General features: G+C 35.8%; 1 protein-coding gene across 1 annotated transcript; it reads left to right on the plus strand.

The window, feature by feature from the left end:
• The first annotated feature begins 2,939 nt into the window (after nt 1-2,939).
• LOC128864732 (jerky protein homolog-like) lies at nt 2,940-17,122 on the plus strand. The gene is made up of 5 exons (XM_054104484.1): nt 2,940-2,951; nt 7,318-7,442; nt 11,206-11,464; nt 11,522-11,743; nt 17,093-17,122. The coding sequence occupies exons 1-5, from the start codon at nt 2,940-2,942 to the stop codon at nt 17,120-17,122; spliced, it is 648 nt and encodes a 215-aa protein (XP_053960459.1).
• The last annotated feature ends 6,225 nt before the right edge of the window (nt 17,123-23,347 follow it).

Raw genomic sequence — 23,347 nt, forward strand, 5'->3', positions numbered from 1 at the left:
ATATCTAAAAATTAAGCCATAGCCCATATTTGTTTACCACAGCAGCGACCCCTGGATTTCGAATGTATTAAGGCTTCACTTACAGGCATATAAATTTTACTTTCCTCATTTTACCATCATATAAATGGGGACTTTTCAATCGCATATTTAATCCTTTTTCCAAATTTTGGATAAATAATTTTTTTTAATTTTTATAGCTTATTTTTTTAATTTTTATAACTTATTCCAATTTTGTTAAAAAATAATTTCAAAAAGCAATATACATTTATAAGAATCCCGCATAATTTAAGCATTATGCACTACAGTGCATTATTTTGAAATAAAACCGTATTAGATATTTTCAACGAGTTTTAAACTAGGTACTCACATTTTTTGTTTTTCTTTTGTTAACTAAAAAACGCTATCTTCATTACCTTAATAATTCCTTATACTTCTTCGTAGCACATACAGCACAGAAACCCCACAATAAAAGCGATATTAATGGTTTATATGATGTTACTTCTTTTACACAAACTCACGCAGCTTGCAAAGCGAGTGAACACAGTCGCAAAAAGCAAATGAAAATACGTTACGAATTATGACGCAACACTTACAGCAAAGTTACTAACGCAACGCAATGAATTTAGGCGATATATAATATTTTACAGATGACAGAATGTTACTTTTGACAGTTTAGAAGCTATACTCAAAGTATGTTTTCCAGAATTTTAAAGTAAAACAATAACATTTGTCGAACGGACAAATTTACACCAAATAAAACATTAGTTACGTATTACTTGACGCAGCACAAAACTAAGTGAAAAGTGAGATTATCAGTTGACGACGCACTAAACTTTAACCACAAAAGCAAGAAAGAAAGTATATATATATGTATATTACATATATGTATATTAAAGCACGAACACAATCACTTAGTGAATAAAAAATATATAAACGAGAACGTTATCAAGACAACAGACTCTGACAAACTGAACTGATCGCACGGTATCGATCGAGTGGGATGCAGTGCAAAATCTAAAAAAAATCACAAAAAAACAAATAATTGAGAGGCGGCGATGTTGTGATTGTCTGCTGGTCATCCAATGGCGGGCATCTCCGAGTATTTGTACTCACAGTTAGAGATAAGAAGTTTGGGATTATGCGGCATTTAACATTCCCTCTAATGTCACATCAGCAAATGGATTACATATTACATATGGAAACTCGAAAAACTGAAAAATGTTGCTTTATCCGAAAATTTGTTTAACATTGTCGGCTTGAATATGAAAAACAATCGCACTAAGAGCGTTCAATTTTTTAAATTCAAATAAGTTATAATAGTATGAATAAAGGATAAGATTTTCTTATAGAAAATAACTTACACAGGCACCCACATTTTTTTATTCATTTTGAATGCTAATGGGGTAAAAGTAATGGATTTCGCCATTCAGTGAGAGTAAGTCATAAGTAATAAGAAAAACCATACTTTTTTTAATCATAGACAAATTAGTAGCTAGTTTTTAGCTTCGAAAGGGACTTAAGTTAAGTTCACCAGAAGCTGGTACTAAAGCTGGTTTTAAAAAATTAAAATTAAATGAAATTCCCGAATGTCTCTAATGAAAAAGTTTCATTTTCAAGATATCGAAAAAGATTTTGATATAACACACAATGAAAGCTTTATGTGTGAGGATTTATGTTACGTGGTTTTTATTGTTGTAGGAACTATAGTTAAAAAAAAAAATTATAAAATTAAATTAAATAAATAACCAAAACTTTGCAATATGCCGCGCTTGTAGCAAAATTCGAAATTTATTTACTTTTTGATTTTCTGTCGATCTGTCGTTACAAAGTTATCAGAAATTAATTCATAAACATATGTATGTAGGGGAGGGGGCCCAGTTGTGACGCGGGTTTTGAAAAAAATTAAAATTTTTTCCTCAGTTCCGCAAATTGAAAAATGAAGAAGTTTAACATTTAACTATTAACCAAACGCAACTTTTCTCCAAAGAAAGTATGTTTATTTGAGTTACTCAAAAAATTTTGGAACAAATTTTTTCAGGATAACTTTTTTTAGGACAAAAAAAAAAGTGGCCCAGTTGTGACGCACCTCAAGAAATTTACTGGAAATGAGAAAATATGAAAGGAATGTCACACCAATTTTTGTGATTTAATGATTTATTTATTTTGAAGGCTTTCAATGGCAAAAATAATGAAAAATACAAAAGAAAATGTCCTTCAATGGCCATAAATGACAACGATTTTTATTCATCATCGTCATCTAAATATTCCTACTCGTCGTCCACGTCACTTTCGCAGTGTTTGCAAGTGAAATAACTTGCCTGCATGTTGGCGCACTTCAAATGAACTGGACGCTTGCATACGTTGCAATTGATCGAGTTGGCAGTTGGTTTTTTTTTAAACAACAACAAAAATGTAGGAATTCGGCAGTTCTATATGATCGTAGTGCAAAAAAAAGGTGCGTCATAACTGGGCCACCCGCTGAGTCACAACCGGGTCACGATGCTATTTTGTGTATGACAAGGCAAGTTTTTTATAGACACCACATAATCACATAAATCCATATAGAATCACAAAATACACGGCAAATACAATATTTTGATGCATTACACTCGCCTTTTCACTGTTAATTTCACAAAATTTTGGTACTTTGAAAAAAATCAAAATAACTTTTTCGCACGATTTTCAACACGATGTTTGGTGCGTGTATACACAATGCGACTACTAACGTTGGTGTCTGCACAAAAACTGCTGAACGTCAAACGAACATGATTGGCAGGGCTCAAACTGTCATTTTCATACCGCATGTCAAAAATATTTAGCTGCGTCACAACTGGGCCTGCGTCACAACTGGGCCCCCTCCCCTACATTTGTCAGTCAACAATAGAATATAAAAGATTTGAGTCAAAGCAGGTTCTTTTTAAAACATACCTAGTACTAAAATGGATGTTGTGGTAAGAAAAACAAACCCAGTTCTAAACTTTAACTAAGTCTGGCTTTAGCGGGACTATAATATTGCGCCTATATGTATGTATCTTACTTCAATCGTTGGCTGAGTTCTCTTTGAGTCGAACACTAATGTAAAATATGGTATAGGGCCTCTACTAATACAACTGTTAGGCTGAATTTTTAATTAATGACGTGGTAGAATTATGCAACATTAAATTTAAAATTTGAGAACAAATTAAAGGATAACTATAAATAGCATAGAGTATTGTAGAATATTTACAGAAAGTAAATTGAAATTTAAATTATTAATTTGTATCTTGAGTCTACTTCAGCTACTAAGGTATTTGCAGGTGTATAGTTTAAAATATATTGGATCTTTGACACGCAGTCACAGTCGAAACTACGCGGTTTCTATAACCATTAAAGGGGTGGATTGGTACGTGACTACCATTTCGTAATGCTCGGGTTCGAGTTCCGCTGTGAACATGAAACCCCCAATCGGGTACTTTTTCCCCCGGGCCCGGAGTTTTCAGGGGGGCCCGGACTCGAGGGTAATTCCAAGAAATTTCCTGCTTGAAAAAATATAGTAAATAATACTTCTATCAGAGTTCCGTCACAGACTTGTTTTGGTGTCACCATATCGAATGTTATGATCACGATTACGAAGAATAAATATAATATGGTGATACAAAAGTGTATATTATTGAGCTCTTATTAAAATGGAACATTTTATGCTACTGATTTATAAGGTAATTAATAATTATAGTGATGATTAGATTAAATTTAGATAGTTGTATTTTAAATGAAGACCAATTTTGAAACGTAGTTATTCTTTAAAGCAATTTGTCCTTACGTTGATAAAGAATTAAATGTAGAGATAGCAATAATACTTTTTATAGACTAGAAATTTTTGATTTTTCACTGGGTATGTTATTATAGGTATAAATAATTTTTTAAATTCGTTTCCCCAGTCAATTTCACACTTTTATTTTATTTTTTTATGTTTCGGCAACTAATGCGTTTTTTATTTCAGATCTGCTGAAGAGTTTTCTAAAATTCATTTTAATCAATATTTCATAATTAATTCTATCAAAAATTTTATCAATGAGTTTTTCAATGTTTAAATGTTATATCGCTATAACATAATACGCATTTTGATAAATAAAAAAAATTTGAAGGGGCCTGCATCTCAAGTTTCCCCCGGGGCCCGAATACTCTCTCCAGGGCCCTGCAAATATGTGCATTTATATATGTACATATGCGCATATACATATATATATATATGCTCACACAAGTAGGAGAGAGCCAGATGTCGAACAGAAATATTGTTGGAATAAATTTTTTTTTATTATTATAACCTGGTAGATCATTGCATGGCATTAATTTTTTGGTATCCGGCATATAACTGTCATGGCTTCGAGTTACATGGTCCATCATATCATTCAATGTTTAAGTACTTTTTCTAATAAATCTGTTAATGAGGGCTTGGATATTGAATTATTCGATTCTTAAGCCTCGCTGTGTGCCAAATTTTAGTTACTCATTTTTTAAATTTTCTTTGTTTTAAAGTACATTTAATACTTAAAACTAAAACATAAACTTCGTATCAAAAGCCTTAATTATTAATTTTTACACCAGGTACATGACGCGTTAGTCATTTGTCGTTTGGATGAAGAAAACACGGTATAAATTCGCCTCGTCATTTGTTTCTAGTTTTCTTTAAATATTTTGTCTCAAGAAAAACTATTTCTTAAGAACTTCTACATTAATTATACCAAGACTGACTCAATTTCATTAAGGACATCAATTTTATTTAACTTCAAAACGTTCAATTCCTTTATTACTTATTAACTTTGGTGTCTTCATATTAAATTGAAACATTAAGGCTATCTAATTCTAAGAAACTAAGTGTCACTCGAAAAAAGTTACTCGTCATTTCGACGACGCAAATATTGTTGAGCGGCACTTACAAACAACCAACGCACCTAAAAGTCTGCACATTACTGTAACTCAGGAATAAACTAGACCTGTATGAAAAATATGAAGAAAGAAACAAGAGAAAATTACCACCCCACATCGTCGCAGAGACAAAGAATATGATTCTAGGGTAATGAACCCTTTAATATAGAAATATTTTAAATCAAAACGCTCCCGGACCAACTGCCAGGTGACGCTCTAAGTCAACTGATTTGAACTTTTTTTGTTAGGTTGTCATATCTATGATTAACATTCCTACCAAAATTGTATCGCCATTGCCTGACATTTATACACCGTCTTGGGTAGATCTACTTCTGCACGAATTTTCGATTTTTTACAATTTAAAAAATGGAATTAAATTTGCAACAACGAGTTTGTATTAAATTTCGTGTTAAAAATGGATTCAATGGGGTGACAACCTTACAAATGTTAGGAGACGGTTTCGCTAATGATATCTAACATATGTATCTATGTATATATATAAAAATCAATTGCTGTTCGTTAGTCTCGCTAAAACTCGAGAACGGCTGAATGGATTTATCTTATCTTAGTCTTGAAATGTCCGTACAGCACTTTTCTTCATCCCATATAAACGTTTTCAAAATAAAATTTGGAGTCAATTTGAATTATAATCACTGTGTTCATCGGACCTCATATTACAGCTATGAAACGGGCACATTTTTCAACGAACCTAAAAATATTTATCAAATAAGTGACAATCTTTAAAACATCAAATGTTTCACCATAATATTTGGCGTTAGATTTGACAACCAACTAATATTTCAATCCATTCTGTCGCACTTTAGAACACGGAAAGAAGTATTACGATATCTATGAGTGAGCGAGAACTTTCTTTACTTTGGCGATCCTTTGTGATAGTGACATTCCAAATCTTTTTTTTTTTATTTTCTGATTGTGACACTTTACTGCTAAGCGAGCGAAAAATTGTCTCACTTTGATTATTTACAATTTACGATGCCGAGGAGAAGACGACCTGACTACCAAAGTTAAAAACGTTAACGAATTCGTCGGACGATGTTCGAAACATATACCTCTCCAAAGTAAGATCAGAAGACCATTGATTTGTTTGTAACAAGGCTGAACTTACCGTTAGAAGAAGCTGAAGCAGTTTTATAAAAAGTAATGTTAGTGTATCCAAAGACACGTTTCGAGGATTTTTACGAGCAAAAAACCTCAAAAACACTGCTCTCATGGACTTACATGGGCTATGGCAAATTCAGAACGGAATAGGGCAAACGTAATATTCACGGATGAATCTTCCTTTTGTGCGAATAGTTGCATACGTCGGTCCTGATGTTCTGCTGATATGCAATAACTTCAACGAAGTGTTAATCACCCAGTTAAGGTTCACCTTGGGTCTGCTTCTTCAAAAAAAGGATTTAGCCATTTATTTGTGCTTACCACCACCAATTTGAATGCAGTTTTGATGACTAAAATTTACCCAAAAACATCATTGCCACCAGCTGCGAAAATATTTGTAAGAACTAGCCAACCTTGGGTTTTACAAGAAGACAACGATCCCAAGAGTCGAAACCGAAGGTGTATACTTGTAGAGTGGAAACAGTAAAATGGGATTGATATGTTGAGTTGGCCTTCACAGTCACCTGGTTTGATGCAAAAACACAAAGGAAAATAAATATGGATGCTCAAATAGATAGCAAGGCAAATTTTTCTGATTTGCAGCCATCTTGCGCAAAAATTAACATCCTTGAGTCATACGTGCAGCCATTATAGATAGTGGTGGTGACTATACATTGTATTGAATATGTTGCGTCTAATAAATATTATAAATATTATATGGGCTAATGCACTTAGTTTGAATCGAATTGGTCAAATAGTTCCCAAGTTATGGTGGTCACGCTACCATTAGACAGACTTTAGATATTGTTTTTATTTGGAAAAAATATGTATATTGGGATTTTCACACAAAGGCTCCTCAAGCATATTGCATAATCATAAAGTTGAAGAGATGTGTGTGTAATCATGTGTATGAGGTGTAATCTCGAGCTGGAAGCACTTCTGATTTATTTAGGTACGCACCAGATAAAAAAAGTAGGATTCAAAATATAGTAAGTCTCAAAAAATATAAATGACTTTATTGAATTGCAACTCTAATATCCGGCCTGAGTAATAATCAATACAAACAAAATATTCATATCAAAAAAAATAGTTATCATAATTAATTACAACGTTATAAGATATCTCAAGTCAATATTTTACAATAATAAATTTGGCATGCTTCCCTAAAAGTACTTTTAAAATATAAATCCAAAATACTGCTTGCAAAGTGTAAAATAACACACAAGCAAAAAATTGCATAATTTTGTAATACTTTTACATTCATAATTCCTATTTCCCAATTATGTATTTTAGATTGATTCTGACAAAATCGATATGAAAATGGCACAGTTGGTGTGCCGCAGGGAAGCGTTCTTGGTCCAACGTTATACCTATCATCAGCGCCTTGGACGCGCCTTTCATCAAAAGGACGAACACTTGTTCTAAAAGATCTTATCTCCCTTCAGTTGCCGTCCGGCCCGAATTCTCCTGCTTGAAATATTAACATTTTTTCTCAAGTTATTGTGCGATCAGAATGATCGACAGACGAACAAACAGAGAAGCAAATGTTATTATTTCGGTGAGTATCCTTGTTAATTAGCGTAGAACATGCTTACACTTCGATTCCGAATTTTGATGCAAGCAAGACTTATAAAGGCAAAGAGCACTGAGCCTAATTACAGTTTGATTTCAAATCAGTACAGCAGTCACCGTGCATGACAATGTAAATCCTTCAGTCGTTATTATTTGGCTGCATTTATTTGTAGCCAATAAATCTTGAATCACTGTGCAGTCCATCTACTGCTCTACAAATTCATTGATGCGTTCATCAACTTTAGAATCCACAAATCAATTTCGTAAACTGCTTTCAAAATGTATTACGAGTACAATTTTGGCTGCGCGAATCGTACATCTCCCTGCCCAAAACGCACTTGTATATCCTTTTATTCGAATTGTTACGCCTTTTGTCTTCAATGTTGCCCGAACCTTTCAATTGAGTGGGAGGGTGTGGGAATATTTATAGTAGCAGCTAAGCACTCAGTTGGCAATTACATGCAATGAAATAAAACAATAGCTTGCAACACATAGTACTCTAAGCCTCAAAAAAAGTCAATCCAATAACGAAAATTAGTTTAATTTTGAATTAAAACCACCGCTGACCGTCGAACGGAACAATGAACAGCGCAAAGTACAATTTTGATCTCCCACTTCGTGGAGCGCAATGCTACAGCTTCGCCATTGCTGTTGCTGACAAAGCGTTTAGGTTGTTCGCCCGAGTCTACGCTAGCGTCACGTGCTGTCATTCATTGACTACGGTGGCACTTCAGCTAACCAACAATCTGCTAACATGTCAGTCAACGCAGTTTTGCGCAATTTTTCTCTTCACTTAACAAGCACTTTTGTGCTGCATGCCACACACCACATATACCACATGTCGTCCGCTTCACTTGATGTTACCATCGAACATGGGCTTGCTACATATTTATGTATATATGTACATAGAACACATGCGCGCAACCAAGGGGGATTGGGATTGAAATATGACATTTTTATAGAGATGATTTAGTAGTAGATTTTGAGTAAGTTTGAACTCCTAATATCTCCCCTTACAGTTATTAGTAATTCTAAAAAATGGCGGCCACACACATTATTAAATAAAAAAACAGTTTACAACCAAAACGTATTTTTATTTTAACATTCTCTTCTACGGCCTCAATTAAGTAAATCAAGAATTATGGTTTGTGCAGACAAATTTAATTTCATTTAAACTACAGGGTGGGCCATATAGCGTTTGCTTTTTGAACCACCTATTTTTTTGAGAATGGTAACACAAATGACATGTCAAATGTGTTCATAATTTACTTAAAGGTTTCACATTTACGAAATGGGACGCTATACGCTTGAACAAAATTGGGAAATATTGAAAACCTATTTCCAAACTGGTGAGTCTTCTTCTTCTTTTCTGATTTTCACATCGGTGGATACGTCAATAAGCAAAATTGTCGGATTTGGGGCTCAGAAAATCCACACGTTACTGTAGAGAAGCAAATGCATCCACAACGAGTCACTGTTTGGTGCGGTTTTTGATCTGGGGGCATTATCGGGCCACTTTTTTTCGAAAATGAGCGAGGAGCCGCGGTTACAGCAAATGACGAGCGTTACCGTGACATGTTCAACGAGTTGTTTCCAAAAATTGAAGAGGATGACATGGACGACATTTGGTTTCAAAAGGACGGTGCAACTTGTCAGACTGCCAAAGTTACACTCGAACTTTGGCTACCGATATCAATTGGCCGCCTCGGAGCTGTGATTTAAGCCTGTTGCCCGTTGGGCTATTTTTTGTGGGAATTAAGGACAAATGCTATGCGAACCATCCAGAGACGATTGATGATTTAAAACACGAAATCGAAGTTGCCATTCATGAAATTGGAGCCCAAACAATCGAAAATGTGCTTAAAAATTGGTTTTCATTCATAAATTACAACGTTCAATCTTCAAAATAAAAAAAATTTTGAAAAAATATTGATTAGTTTTTTTTTTATAGCCGATTCAAAAATCTAATTTTACATGACCCAGCCTGTACGATTGAGGGAAGAAGATTTTTAGCCTCACTTTTCTTAATATTAAATTAAGTTAATGGCAAAAACAATTTTTTTTTTTTTTAAAACAAGTTCTACTCAAAGCATATTTAGTCAAGTGATAAGAGACTCAAACTCCCACGGTGGAAGACATTTTAGAAAGGTTTGCTGAAAAAAACCGACGAGTACCGACGAGCGCTTATCCCTTTTTGGGTATTTGGCAGAGCTCTTTCTCCTATTTGTGGTGTGTGTCTTTATGTTTTTCCTTAAATGGAGGGAGCTATAGTTTTGTGTCGCCTCCGAATGGTAAATGATATTTTATGAGGAGCTTTTTACTGGCAGTAATATTCTCGGAAGAGACCATTGCCTGCCGGCGGGCGACCACTGTTATAAAAACAGTTTTCCAATACTTAGTGCTTATTGCCTGAGATTCTCAAGGCTCAAATCATATTTTTTTTTTCTTTCATGCCACTAAATTCCTACTGTTATTTAAATTTAATTTGTTTTCATTAAAAAATTTTTGTTTTTGTCTTATTAATAATTTTTTTTTGAACATTGAGCGGAATTTATATAAACCCCCCGAAAAAAATCCTGATTACACACCTGACAAAACCCAATATATTTAGGCGGGGAAATACAGGCATACATATATTTCTGTAGAATGTGTATAGCAATTAGTCGGTCGGAGGAGAGAACTCAGAATTTACAGTAGTGTTGGGGTGGTAAGCCCTAGGCGTAGTGGGTGATGGTAAATGATTACCCCTAGAGCTTTTCACTTCACAGATAAATGATGATGATAGTCTGCAAAGTTAGGATAAATATATGAATATACAGCGCACGCTCGATAACGTGAACGCTCTAAAGCGTGAACACCCCAAAACGTGAACAGACATTTTTGTGCATTGACTGCTCTAAAACTTGATTATTTAAATGTAGTTTACATTGATCTCAAGTAATTCTGAAATTAGGGAATCCCCTAATTATAAAATAGACATTTTATTCGTAATTGCATGTAAGAAGTAAAATATTTCAGTCGCGGTTTTGGTTTTACAAAGAGTGTTTTGTGATATGTTTTCTGGTGAAAATGAGTTCTAAAAAAGCCGTGTACTTGACATTAAAACAAAAGGCTAAAATTCTCGGCTTTTTAAAAAAAGGCTCATCTGTCACGATTTTAGTAAAGAAATTTAATGTTGCTAAATCAACAATTTGTAATATTAAAGCGAAAAAGTATCTGATTTTAAAATGCGTAAACAACACATATTGTGGACCTGGAAATAGAAAAACACTGCGTTCTTCAGAGTTGCCTAAAATGGAGAGAGCTCTTTATCGTTGATAAAATGCGAGATAAAAACTGGCCAGTAAGTGCTTTAATGTTGAATGAAAAGGCAAAAACACTGCATGCAAAATTTAAAGAAAATGAAGCAAACTTCTTCGCTAGTGATGGATGGCTCCAAAGATTCAAGAAGAGGTACGGTATTCGTCTTCTTAAAATATCAGGCGAAAAACTGTCTCCGCAACCTCTGCTAGTGGGTCCATTTAAAGAAAACCTTAAAGCTAAAAGGGCCGAATTGGAGTTGTGCAACGATCAGTTATTTAATGCTGATGAGTCGGGGTTATTCTGAAGACTTTTGCCAGAGAAAACGTACGCGTCAAGTTTGGAGAAGAGAGCCCCGGGGGTAAAGTTCGAAAAACAGCGAATCATGTTTTTATGCTGTTCAAACGCCACTGGATCCCACAAGCTTAAGCTTTTGGTAATTGGAAAGGCGAAGAATCTTCGCTGCTTTAAAAACTTTCAGTGTCCCACCAACTATAAGAGCTCGAAATTCGCCTGGATGGCGTCGGCTATTTTCAAGCAATGGTTTCATGAGTCATTTGTTCCACAGGTCAATATTCCTTTTAAGTTTTGTCCGACTTTTAAGGTTAACTGGTTGTTTTTTAAGGTTACATCGTTTTTAAAGGAGAAAGCCTTACCAATTAAAGCTCTCCTCCTAATCGATAACGCTTCTTCTCACCCAAATGAAGCTGAACTGACAACGGAGAATGGGCAAATTTCGGCAATGTTTATGCCACCAAACGTTACTCCGCTCATTCAACCGATGGATCAAAATGCAATAAAAATCACTAAGTTGTATTACAGAAATAGCATTCTAGCTTCAATAGCAGCGACAAAGTCTGATTTGCTCGAGTCGTTGAAAAAAATTAACTTAAAAACAGCTATAAATCTTTTGGATGCGGCTTGGCCTCGTGTTGGTGAAGCAACATTAGCTAAGTGCTATTTTAAATTTTGTGGTAAACAATGAAGATCCCGAAGATAATGTTCCGTTGGCGGTTTTGAAAGAAAAATGGGAAGCTGAACTTCGCAACTTGATGAGCAACACCGTCGATCTCCTTAGTAGTTTAAATTCTGAGGTTCGTTCGTGTTCGCAGATATGCTCAAAGATATGTATGTGGGTTATTGAAAAAACTTTTTTTATTAAATATAAATTTCCGATTGAATTCACGTTACCAGCCATTTATGAATGGAACGAAGATATCGAAGAGGGCAATGCAGATGACGATCATCAACAAGAGGACGAATCCGATGATGACAGCGTATCAGAGCAACTGGAGAAAATTAAGCCGACTGAAGCAGTTGAAATTTTCAACAAGGCGTTAATATGGGCTGGTAATGAAGACGTTGATCAAAATGATATGAGTGTGCTAAGACGGTTAAGGGAGAAAGCTGTGCTTCAAGTTTTAGAAAAACCGAAGATACAAAAAAATATTGACTGATTTTTTTAAATAAAACCACCGTATGATTTAATTTTCAATTAATATGTTACGAAAACAAAAATAAAATGTGAAAAAATATATTTACTTAGACTTTTTGGGCATTCCAAAACGTGAACACTTTTGTTAACCTGAACTGCCTTGGTTTGAATTAGTTCACGTTATCGAGCGTGCGCTGTATATGAATATGTATTTATGAATGCACATTCGAGAACCCTTTGTAGTACTCCAAATATTAGTTGAATCATATTCGAAATCAGTTGTGCACGTTTTTATTTGATTCCAAATATAAATAAAAAAATGAGTCTTATTCCTTAATTCATTTAACTTGTAGGGTTCGCAGTATTTCAAATATGAGTGCATGATTTGAAGGTGTTTTTTAATTCAGATCAGGGAAGACGACACATGGGGAACGTAACGATTAAGAGAATCACCTCAGAATCACCGTAATATGATAAAATGGCCAAAGGATACCTTGCTCGGTGCATGCAAAAGTTTTTATATAATACTTACATAAATATTTCAATTTGTCACTAAAGTCAATAAAGTCGAGGAGCTTTGTAACTTTAAAGAGATTAAGCGATTCTTCGAAAAGCCAATGATTATTTGTTTATTACTTTCATCATTCTTTTTGCCAACAGGAAAAAACCTGAATCTAAAAATTCTATTCAAATTCAAGTGCGACATAAAAACTTGCATATACATATTTATTACAATCGAAAAAACTACAACATCTCTTCATCGCGATTCAGATAGTGCAACTTGCTGTATCAGCAGGTGTAGGCAGCTCACTAGATCACTGCACCAATATGGCAGAAGGCGATGCCTTTACTTTTCAGCCTTGTCAACCATCTCATTCTGCATCCGTTTTGCACTAACTCGAAGTACATTGGAACTAACGTTGTAGCGTGGCACCACCGCTTTACGAAATTGCGGCAGTTTTTAACTGCACAAAATTCGAGATCATGTACGCATACTATGTTCGTATATACTTACATATTTACATATATATAGAAATAGAGTGAGAGTGAGAGAGGTATAGCATTCTAAGACTTTTGCCTGCCAGCACATTTTGCCAGACACCAGATAATTGATGGGGCGGGTCAAGTCGAGGAATTGCTTGATTCGTTACCCGATGATATGAACATATCCGTTCCATTGTTGTTATCGTTGTCAATTAGCATCCATACATGAACGACTTCCGTCGTTTCTGGCGTGTGTGAGTCTGCGAGATGGTGAACACTCGTTTCAGACAGAACAGCTTCCGTTTCTGCTGCTGGCGTTTAGTTTTCTAAAGTTGATGCTAAACGCTGCAGTTTACTTTTGCAAAAAAGTTATGCATGTCGTCATTGCAAATTTATGTATGTATGTTCATGCACTCACCGCTTTGGAGTGAGAAATTGCCGCACAATGCTGAGGCAAATGAATTATTAACAAGAACCTAATTGCGTTGTCATTTTACTCAGTAAAAGTTGCAGTCTACAAAATGATTATTGAGACATGGCACAGAAATTGTCGGCGCAGGGATCAGGGATATACCTACTATACACAAGCACTAATTTAGTTATGACGGTGAAGCAAGGCAATGTCAATATTCATTGAACTTATAATATGAGGTCCAGAAAAAGTATTTGTTTTCTACTTATTTATTCGCGTTATCAGCAAGGTATAGTAAGAAAGTGTCGTTTGAAACAAGTACATACTTGAGTCGCTCATCAATAACTCTAGCGCATTTCTTAATTAATTTCTTCAATGATTTAATAATTTCCAAAAAACTGCGCTGTAGTATATCAAAATGTAAATAAAGTTGCCAAAATACTAAATAAACATTGGTGTCTCTGGCAGCGTCAGTAAAGTGTTGTAGCGGTTTTACAACGACTAAATGGCTTTTCACAGTCCCGACCGAATTGTAAATACACCCAACATTTTAGGAAAATTGTATTTGGGCTGGCTGGTTATTTTTGGAATCAAACAAGTTCATAGATAATGAGAGTTATAGCTATAAATATGTCGGATCCAAATGAAGTGGAAGCTATCTGTACCAAGCTTGGCTAAGATTTATTAAGTAGTTATCGAGTTGCGCCCATTTACCAAATTATTTTCAGTGGTATTGTATTTTCGAAAATTTAGCCTTGCTTATATTAAGAATATCCCTTTTTGATTTTTTCAAAACTACCGTTACATGGGAGGTAGGCGTTATTACTGACTAATTTCTGCCATTTTCATTAGCATACTACCCTGTAGTGTAATTTGTATGACAAGCTTCATAAAAATCTTTTAATTCTTGCTCGAGTTGTCGGGCGCCAGGGAGGATGGGCATGGCTAAATCGGCTCTTCCCTTCAATCTGAACATTTTTATATGTATGTGGCTATCTTTATCCTGTAAAAATTAAGGAATAATAAGGAGTAATCAGCATTTTCATTATTCTGCTGGTATTGGCGAATCTGCAACACTCGTTCCAACGAGCTCTACAACAAAATACCTTCCTCTGGAAAACGTTGGGAAACTGAACTTCAAAGGAGGCTAAATTGTCTCGTAACTCGAACTGAAAACAATTTTATGATGAACATCACCAACAATTACGAGTAGTAGCGGTCTATAAGAAAATTGAGGTAAAATAAAAATTCCCTATGTTCCTGCTACCCATCCTAATAAAAACAAGAAACGATTGGAGTTCCGTAAAAATCAAGATGTAAACAAAATTTTTGCTCGATGTTTTTCAATTTAAAAAATGTATTTTGTTCCATCATCGCCATCGATTCCTTTTGTCCCTAATGGTATTTAGAGCCTCAACAAAATGTTTCCATCGCCTACGGTCCTTCGCAATGACTTTAATTTCCTTAAATGACTTTCGGATCAAACTCCTCTCCTTTTCAAGCGTTCTTATCTTTTTTTTCTAGGCCAGCAGATGCGCAGATTCTGCCGTAAGCTCTTGTTGATGAAAGCTTGTAGTTTTTTGGCGATCAAGTCCTTCACCAACCATATTTCACAGCCATACAGAAGAACCGATTGGAGTTTGGAGTTAAAAATGCGCAACTTAACAATAGTGGAAATCGTCGAGGAATTCCAGCTTCTGTTAAGTTGCACAATCGCGCCACGGGCTTTTGTGATTCAAGACTAAATGTCAACTGTTGCACCGCCGTCTGCAGATATAACGCTACCCAAGTAAATTAAGTAGTCGACATTTTCCATATTGTCGCGTTAAAACTGCTACCATGATCCGCCATATTCACTATGGCTATGTTAGAACTATTCTCCGATCACTCTTCCGTGATTATCGTTCTACTCATTTGTCCACTGCTGCCCTCACAATAATAAAACAGATTGGTTTAATTTTCGAAATTAACTTCAACAATTAACCTTAAGCACCCAGTCAAGAGCAATGAAGGTATTATAAAATCCGACAGTACTTCAATAATTGCCTTGAACATGCGGCATGGAACTCAACACCCTCCCTCTCCAAGCGACAACACATACAAGTACCTTCGGGGCCAAGAAAGGTAGAAAAGAAGCGGCCCAGAAAACATTAAACTCGCTCACCCAAGAATTCAAAGATATTCTCAAATAAAAACACAACACAAACACCATAACTAGCTCAATAATATCAAATAAACCCCTGCTACTTTGGAAAGCTGCTAAAAATTTAATAAGGTCTGCTCCAACACAATCAGCCATTAAAATGGAAAATAATAAAGGGGCTAAATCAGATCTCGAAAAAGCGCAGAGATTCGCTCGGCACTTATCCCGAGTTTTTACACCACATGAAATCGAACCCTCGCTAAGCACTGCTCAAAAAGTCAAAAACACCCTGGAACTCATTCACCAAATACCCATAATACCCGCCCATAAAAAACTGTCGAAGAAAGAAGTAAAAACAGCAACAAAAAAGCTTAAAACACAGAAAGTCCCCGGACATGATCTCATCACAGGAGAAGTACTTAAACAACTGCCAGAGGAAGGAATCTCTTTCTGACGTATACAAATATACAATGCTACGGAAAACCGCAGAAATAAAAATGATGCGTTATCCCCGAAAAAGTGCCGAAAAAGTGGAATCTTATCGCTCCATCAGCTTATTGGCCACTGCCTCTAAAGTTATGAAATTCCTTTTCTCAAGAGAATGATGCCCATAATTTAAGACCGAAAATTAATCCCAAATCACCAACTCGGCTTCATAAAGACACACGGTATCATCGAACAGGTACACAGAGCTGTTGAGCAGAAAAAGTATTGCACAGCCGCATTTCTCGACATATTCAAAGCCTTTGACCACGTTTGGCATGACGGACTACTATGCAAAATAAAAGACACTCCACTCATAAATTATTAAGTCCGACCTCAAAGACCAATATTTCTTTGCTCAGCGAAACGAAGAACAGTCTGAACTCAGTGAAAGTTTAGCTGATGTACCCCAGGGCAGTATAAAGAGCCCAATCCTATACTTGCTCTACACCCACGATTTACCAGTCACTGAGCAAACTATCGTCGAAACTTTGGCAGAAGGCACCCCTGTTTTCGCAACTTTAACCTCCAGAAAGCTTCACTTAAACTGCAAAAAGGACTTGATAGTTTAGCTCAGTGGTTAAAAGATTGGAGAATCAAATCCAATGAGACAAAATCAGTTCAAACAACTTTAACACTCAATTTTTTTTAAATAACTAACGTATACCATAAAATTTAAACCATAAATCTCGATACATATCAAGTGTAAGACTATCTGCTTATTACAATTAGCTGTAAGATTTACGCTTTGAGACAATTTTATAAATAAAAAGAATATAATAATTTATGAATGTTGCATTTTTCTTGTTATACCCTTATATGAAATACGCACTAATTTCGCAGGGCGTACGGCAAGAGTTTCGTAGTGGTGTCGCATAATGACAGGGCATTTTTTGAGAAAAGAAATTTTGGTGTTTTTAATTAGAGCTCCCGATTTTGTTCGCAAATATTAAAACAGCCCGGGCGTATGAGCAACCAGTACCCGGACACTTATTCGATGTTCAGTACTCGAAAGTTTTCGAGCGCATTGAGCTATACTTGTTATTATTATTGAATAAATCTATTATTATTTTAAAACTCTACAAATTATTTTTTTTTTGCCTCCTTTATTATTTACACCTGTCATATGACACTAAGTAATTCTTTGTACAGCTTGGATTTCATAACATTCATCATTATCAATATTACATTTTGTTTAAGTTTTTATGTGAGTTTACAAGTGTATGTACATACGACGTTTTAGTATTCTAGTTATCAGCTGAGTTGCGGTTGGTCGTTTGAGCCGCCTGGAGTTTGCCCTTTCTGCTGATGGGATATGTCGCTTGTCAGTATTCGTGTGGTTCATTAAACGGGCAATATGATTTGTGCTACGTGTGAGGATAATTTCTGCTAGTGTATCGATGTTCAGGTCGCGATGAATATCTTCGTTTGGGACGTACCAACAAGCATTAGATATAGTTCTGAATATTTTCGATTGTAGTCGTTGAATATGTTAATGTTACTTTTACTTGCAGTTCCTCATTTCTTTTCAACGTGATATGTTCTTTCCAGAGAAGTTTGGAGTCAATAGTCATTCCAAGCTATCTTGCTTTGGTGTCTATCGGGATTTGTGAATTGTTTATTGTCAGATTCTTATGTCCTACTTTCTTGTTGCAATAAACTACATGAAATGTTTTGCCACTATTGATTTGTATATCCCAAGCATTAAACCATGTTAGTGTTTTATTCAAATCTGCTATAACTTGTTTGTTGATGCTTCTAAAGTTTTATGAGTTGCCAATAGGACGGTGTCATCTGAAAAAGTTGCTATCATGTCGACACTTGCAGGCAAGGGAATATCAGCTGTGTACAGCACATATAGTACAGGCCCTAGTACACTGCCCTGAGGTACACCGGTTTCCATGAGTTGAATGTTAGAGAATTTATCTCTATATTTCACATAAAAGTATCTGTTTGCTAAATAGCTTTTCATTAACAAATAGTAGTCGCGTGGAAGATACTGTTTAAGTTTAAATATTAAACCCTTGTGCCACACACTATCGAAAGCTTTCGCTATATCAAGATACACAGCAACGCATGTATTTCTTTTATCAATTTCTAACAATATTTTATTTGTTACTCTATATATCAGTTCTATTGTTGAACCCCAGTACTACGTTTCTCCGATATTAGAGTCCAAACGCTCACACTTTGGCAGGCAAGATGGAACTCTGAACGGTATGGTAGATCGACAGCGAGACTAATACCCGATCTAAAAAAGTGAGTAGAAAGAAATTACGGTGAGGTTAACTATTACCTCACACAGTTTTTGTCCGGACATGGGTCCTTTCGCAAGTATTTGTGGCGAATGGATAAAGTGAGCCAACCAAACTGCATATATGGAGATAATGAGTATGATGATGCGGAACACACCTTCCTTAAATGCGAGAGGTGGAACGTAGAGAGAACAGGTCTGCAACGAGCTATTGGTGTATTTACACCTGAAGAAATTATCGACAAAATGATGATAGACGAAGAAAAATGGAATGCCGTCACAAATTTTGTAGAGGATATTATCCGAAAAAAGAAGCGCGAAGTGGAAAGTTCTGCTGAAGAGCATTGATCATAGGTTTCTCAAAACAGACGCCACTGGACGAGGGTGAGTAAGTAAGTGTTCTTCTTAGGACGCCGTCTTGGCCCTCTACCTCGAAGCAATGCGGAAGCAGTCCCGGTGTGGAGAGAAAACTCCAAGAGAAGAGGGGGGATATTTTTAGTGGAATCACCACACACGTAGTAGTGACGGTTACTATATGGTGCGAAGGCACTTTTAACCCAACCTCACCGCCAAAAAAAAAAAAAAAAATTAAAAAAAAATAAAAAACAAAAAAAATTGTTGAAAGTTTTCTACGAAATCCGAATGGGTGTGAAGGAAATAAGTTTCGCGCCTCTAGTATGAGGTCAAGGCGGTCAAGTAAATATAAGCTTCTCAAAAAGTTTGGGTAAAGATGGTAATAAACTATTGGTCTCTATGAAGAAGCTTCAGAGGCGTCTTTATTAGGTTTGGGTATTGCAATGATTTCAGCAACTTCCCAAGGCAGTGGAAATACTTCATTCGTAATGCTGAATTAAATATATTTCTTAAGTAGAGAGTGGCTTTGTCAGGTAACTCCTTTAGAAACCTTCCTGTGATTCCGTCATATCCTGGGGCATTATTTACTTCAATTTTTGTCTCATAGTTATTCGTATATCTTTCGAAGTTATTTTCTTAATTGGTATATTTATGTTATTTGTGAGATGAGCATGAAATTCAGAGCTGTCAATGCCTTGGTTATTATGATGATTTGTAAATGTTTTTTTTTAATGACCAGTGAGTATTTTTGCTTTTTCTTTTGGTGTTTTCGCCCAAGAATTTGTCCTTGACCTTAGAGGAAGTTGGTGCATAACTACGTTGTCGATTTTTTTGTAGGCCTTCCATAGTGTATAATTTGTAGCTGAAGTTGTTCCCAGTGATGCGATATATATTATTTTTCAAATTTTTCGTCCTTGCCCACTTTAATATATTTTTAATTTCTTTTGTTGCTATATTCAGTATTTTTTTTAATCTGCTGAACGCGTAGATTGCCATTGTTGCCTTAGTTTTTGTTTTTCTCTGATTTTTTCCAAGATTTTATGGGATAATTTTTATTTGTTGTTACTTATTTTGATTATAGGTGTGGAGGTTGTTGTTGCATACACTATACTGTCATTGAAGTATGCGATTGCTGAATCTATTTCTTTTTCGCTCTTTGGGACTTTAATGATAAGGCTTTGCTCCATAATTTCACGAAAATAGTCCCAGTTCGCATAATTATTGTAAAATTTATGTGTATTGTAGTTTAGGATAGGACTGGTTTCATAGCTTAATAATATTGGAGAATGGTCAGATAAGAGATCAAAGCTTGGAGTTATTTCCAGTTGCTCACTGTTAATATCTTTCATAATGTAAAAGTCAATTAAATCAGGTCGCTGCCGCATATCAGTAAGACAATAAGTGAGTTTTCCAGAGCCTAAAAAGTTCCTTTTGTTTTCTATTATTGCATCGTAAAGATTTTTTCCTTTCGTGTTCGTTATTCTGGATCCCCATAAAGTATTCTTTGCATTGAAATCTCCGCCTGCAATAAAACGGCCTTCAAGAGTTTACAGAAAGTCAACGTATAGTGTCTTAGAATTTTTATGTTTAGGAGGGCAGTATTTTATATAGTTGTCGCTTATAAGTAGTTATCCTTATAGTGCTTCAAAAAATAATGAAAAATTAAACTGACAATTGTTCAAAAGCTCGAAAATTTCGAACGAAAATTTTAAGAGTTCAGCAATGAACAAATCTAGAGCTCAAATTTTGATTGAAATTTTCACTCAATCCGCCTAACTGCAAAATTAAAATACTATAATACATACGTGTAAAAATAATATATCTGTGAATTTCGTTTTTATACGAAATGGGCTATCGGCAAATCCCTCCAAAAATGGTGTTGCCCTCTTCACCAGAAGGAGGAAATTCCCACGCAGGTTTAGGACGAACTTTTCTTCAAACTTTCAGTGAGCGAATATGTCACAAGTTATTTTTTATGAGAAACGTTTTCAAAGCAGCAGTGATCTCCCTATCTACGACCCTTAATTTTTAAGTCCATTTTGAAAGTGAAGAAGAAAAACGCGAAAATTGCGGCTTGTAATATGCGTTAACCAATTTGTAGGATTTTAATATAGCAAATAAAAATCATAGATATCATTCATCTCCATGGATTCGCTTTACGTTTAATTACGTTAGTATGTAGTATGAGCATCAAAAACTCCAAATAAACACTTGAACTGAATTTTGTAGAGGTACAATAAACATATTATACATATGTATATACTACAGTCCTTCATTTGTATACAGTTTACATACATACATATGTACGAGTATGTATTGGTTACACTCTCGTCTACCACGTTGGGGAGTTTGAATTAGTGTCTACAGGAAACTGCAACAACATATTTTAGAGATCTGCTTAAACTTTCAAGTCAAGTCAGCATGTTTTTAGCAAATGCTTAACCAAATTTTGTACCATTGTGATATACACGTATAATAATATAGGTTGCATACTAGGGTGATCAATTCCCGTTTAAATTCCGTATCCGTATACTTATATTTGATAGTAAAAGACGACTTAAAATTAATTGTGAATAGTTGACGGCGTGAATGGGTTGGTGCGTGACTACCATTTGGAAATCAGAGAGAGAACGTCGGTTCGAATCTCGGTGAAAGTTCAAAGTGAAGAAAAAAGTTTTTCTAGCGGTCGCCCCTCGGCAGGCAATGGCAAACCTCAGAGTTTATTTCGGCCATGAAAACGCAGCTCATCTGGACCAGATCTGGGGAATACAGTGGCTGTGGCATGATTAGTGTGTTGTTTTTGGTGAAGAAGTCGCGCACAAGCAACGATGTGTGAGCAGTGGCGTTATCGTGATGCAAGAGCCAATTTTTGTTCTTCCACAAATCCGGGAGTTTCTGGCGATTTGCTTCTCGCAAATTGCGCATAACTTGCAGATAATATTCCCTATTGACCGTTTTACCCTGTGGCAAGAACTCACGATGCACAACGCCTCTGCAATCGAAGAAAACGGTAAGCACAACATTTACACCCGACCGAACTTGGCACGCTTTTTTCGGTCTTGGTTCGTGCGGCAGCTTTCATGAGATGATTGAGCTTTGGTTTCCACGTCACACTGTGCGGTCGATTCCCGAAAAGCTGGCCAAAACTCAAAAAATTAAGTAATTGTTTCAAAATTTCTTACTCGGGGGTTGTCGGGGTCGCTGATTACGAATTTGATCTTAAAATTTTGAAAATCCACCCCCTTCCACCCCTATTGGCCACCCCCTCACGTGAAATAGCGTATATTCTAGAACATAATCAAGGTGCATGTTAATTTATATGTTTTCGGGGTCGCTGATTACGAATTTGATCTTAAAATTTTTAAAATCCACCCCCTTCCACCCCTATTGGCCACCCCCTCACGTGAAATAGCGTATATTCTAGAACATAATCAAGATGCATGTTAATTTATATGTTTTCGGGGTCTCTGATTAAAGCCAAGGTAGCAAGTGGTAGCAGCTGAATCTTATTTTATTCAGTAACCATAACTTTTTGAGTAACCTTTAATAGGTTTCAAAGCAGCATATGACGGCGTTGTATTACTATACAGTTTGAAAACTTAAATTTTATAAAACAAATTGCAAAAAATGTATCTACGTATTGCTGCAGCTAGAAATTTTGTGTCGAGGTATTGATATGTACTAAAGATTTCTCGTATTTTACTAACCTTCGGAAGATGATTCCATTTGGTTTTGTTCAAATTACTCCATTCCAAAATCTTTCAAATGTGTACAACTTTCACTATTCATCGACAGTAATACGATGCTCAAACGAAGGCCACGTTGCGACTGAAAATACAGAGGATACTTAGGGTACAGGACGTTGCTATGAACGGTTTTCACTACTCAAGGTATTACTGTAGCCAACCCAAAGAAAAAAAAACTCTATCTAGAAACTTTTTTTTTCGACTTTTGGCCAGCTTTTTGGGAATCGCCCGCACTGTGCGTCATAACCATAAACCCACGATTCGTCACCTGTTATGACTCTCTGGAGCAAATTTGGGTCGTCGCGGACAAAGTCCAACATCTAATTAGCAATATTCATGCGATGCTGCTTTTAGTCGAAATTGAGCAGTTTTGATAAGAATTTTGCGGCGATCCGTCTCATGCCCAAATCATTGAAAAAAATCGAATGGTACGAGCCAATCGATATGTCTAGATCCTCAGCAACTTCTCTAACGGTGATTCGACGATTGGCCAATACCATTTTCTTCACTTCATCAATTTTTTCGTCTGTTGAAGTGCTCGGGCGTCCGGCACGCTTTTGGTCGTCCACATCTTCTCGGCCTTCTGAGAACATTTGTACCACCGATAAACGTTGCTTTAGTTCAAAGTAGCTTCTCCTTA

The sequence above is a fragment of the Anastrepha ludens genome, chromosome 5 (assembly GCF_028408465.1).
Source record: "Anastrepha ludens isolate Willacy chromosome 5, idAnaLude1.1, whole genome shotgun sequence".
NCBI lineage: Eukaryota > Metazoa > Arthropoda > Insecta > Diptera > Tephritidae > Anastrepha > Anastrepha ludens.